The sequence below is a fragment of the Chaetodon trifascialis genome, chromosome 21 (genome assembly GCF_039877785.1).
Source record: "Chaetodon trifascialis isolate fChaTrf1 chromosome 21, fChaTrf1.hap1, whole genome shotgun sequence".
NCBI classification, from domain to species: Eukaryota; Metazoa; Chordata; class Actinopteri; order Chaetodontiformes; family Chaetodontidae; genus Chaetodon; species Chaetodon trifascialis.
In genome coordinates, this window is record NC_092076.1 from 92,501 (window position 1) to 95,000 (window position 2,500).

At 45.6% G+C, this 2,500-nt stretch overlaps 1 protein-coding gene across 1 annotated transcript in view; it reads right to left on the bottom strand.

Moving 5' to 3' along the window:
• tcerg1l (transcription elongation regulator 1 like) overlaps window positions 1-2,500 on the bottom strand; it is a 42,479-nt gene that overhangs the window by 5,660 nt on the left and 34,319 nt on the right. The window contains exons 9-12 of the mRNA XM_070991425.1: window positions 1,970-2,055; window positions 1,152-1,255; window positions 385-536; window positions 200-281 (exon numbers count right to left, since the gene is read on the bottom strand). Of these exons, the coding sequence (XP_070847526.1) occupies window positions 200-281; window positions 385-536; window positions 1,152-1,255; window positions 1,970-2,055 (424 nt within the window). The remainder of the gene's footprint in view (window positions 1-199; window positions 282-384; window positions 537-1,151; window positions 1,256-1,969; window positions 2,056-2,500) is intronic.

Consider the following 2,500-nt stretch of genomic DNA (forward strand, 5'->3'; position numbering starts at 1 on the left):
ACAGACAGCCAGAGAGAGAGACAGACACGTATCTCATGTTAGGGAGTAACTGAGGAAATCTTGTATTCAACAGGTAACCAATCACATCGCCTATTGATGATGACATCAGCAGGTCAGAATCTTTCACACTAAAACAAAACAACAAACAACCCTCTTGACCTTTGACCCTCATCTCTGTTGTGCTCTCTGACAGACTCACCGGTTCCTTTTGGAGTTGTGTTCATGTTCATCATCTTCATCATTACCATGGTGACCAGGTGATTGACAGCTGGAGCTGCTGTCTGTCAGAAAGAGGCAAACGATTCACAGTGTGGAGACACAAAACGTATTTCATTTGATCATTGGTCAACTGTTTTTGATTGACAGACAGGTGAGACGACAGACCGGCAGGTGTCATCCTCTTCCTCTTGTGGGGCGGATCCTCAATGATACGGCTGATGTCTCGACCAATCAGCTCCCCTGGTCTCTCCCAGACAGACAAGTGGATTGTGGGATTGAAGAAGAAGACCCGGTCGTCTCCAGTCCACACCACACACCTAAACACATACACACATAAACACACATACACACACACACACACACACACACACACACACACACACACACACACACACACAGTCCAGAGTTTTCTAGTGATGATGTTTCAAAGAACAAAGAAGAAAAAAAAGTTTTTATTCACAAAGACAAACGGGACCATGACACAAGATGGACAAACGGTGCACAGACAGACAGACACACAGACACACAGACGGACAGACACACAGAGAGAGAGACAGACAACCAACCAACCAGACAGACAGACAGACAGACAGACAGTCAAACAGACTGTCAGACAGACAGACAGACAGACAGACAGACAGACAGACAGACAGTCAGAGAGACAGACAGACAGACACGTCAAAAATAACGAAACACTCAGCATCAGTTCATGGTCGTCACGGCAACAGTGCTGAACATAAGAGTCACGTTTGGAAACAGCAGAAAAGATTTTTTACTAAATGACAAGAACAGCCAATAACTCTAAACTGTACTTTGTGTGTGTGTGTGTGTGTGTGTGTGTGTGTGTGTGTGTGTGTGTGTGTGTGTGTGTGTGTGTGAGAGAGAGAGAGAGAGAGAGAGAGAGAGAGAGAGAGAGAGAGGGCAGCAGTTACCATGGTGACCCAGGGACAGGAGTGGAGGCAACAGGACGTTTGTCTTTCCGTCCATCTTCACTTCTCTCCTCCTCGTGTCCCCTGTGCATGGACACACCAACACACTACAACAAACACATGTGAGCGCGCACACACATTCACACACATGCAAAACACACATCAATGAATCAATCATTCATCAATCAGCAGCGGAAATGACATCATCACAGTTTTACAAACTGGCCAGTGATCAATAACCTCCTGATGATGGCATAATAAATGATTACTAAACAGGCCCAATGGCCAGAGAGGTCGGGGGTGGGGGGTGGGGGGTGGGGGGTGGGGGGCTGGTCCAGAGCCTCATCTGTTAGAGCTCAACTGAATGTAGTTTAATGTTGATTATCTGATGGATGATTCTAGTGAAAGAAGTGTTTTTGTGGATTTCCTTCATGTTCACAGACTGAGGCGACAGTCACGTCAGTGCAGATCAGTGTGGCAGCATTATGTATGACCAGTGTGCAGAGGACATGCAGTCATCTACAGCAGGACTGCACTGTGAAACAGTTCTTCTTTGTTTGGCCATTATCATCCGACGACCCCTCTGATTTATCGGTGGCCCTTTGGAGGGGCCCGACCTCTCACATGGGAACCAGTGAACTAAACTAGCTCAGGGTACATAAAGCAGATAAAACTCGGTCCTCCTCCAGCACTTTGACTTGTATTTTTATACATTAGGTTTTGGTACTTTTACCGTGGTGAAGGCTGTGTCTTTACGCAGGGTCCCAGAAGCCCCCAGGGACCCACTGTCCAATAACCAGTTGACAGAGGTGAGGACTCACCTGTTTGTTGTCATCTGTTGTCCTCTCCGTCCTCAGCAGTAACGCTCCTCCATAAGAAAGTTTACCTCCACTCATCCCCTTCTTCTCTGATGGACAGAAAGAATAAAACTTTATTTAAACTGCTGAAAGAAACAAACATTCTGAGCTGACATTGAAAATACAGCAAACTAACACCAGGTAGATATTCTACATTTATATTATCACAAGAGTTATCAATCAGTCACTGGACAGAATCAGTGAACTACATCTCCACCATCTACACACACTTTACTTCAACATTTGTTAACAACGGGATCTGGATAAAATCCTGAGACATGAACCTGAAGCTGCATCTGTGCTGATCTCGACTGCATCTCAGCCAGATATGAAGAGCCAGATTCATTCAAATCAACAAGCGTCCTCTTTCTGATGTGTCTGTTTCAATGCGAGGCTAACAATCTGCAGCTGAAGGAAAATAAACCGATAACATGACAGACGAGTTCCTCTGGCTAACTTTGATCCTCCGTGAAAAACTGTGATGTGACAGCGGAC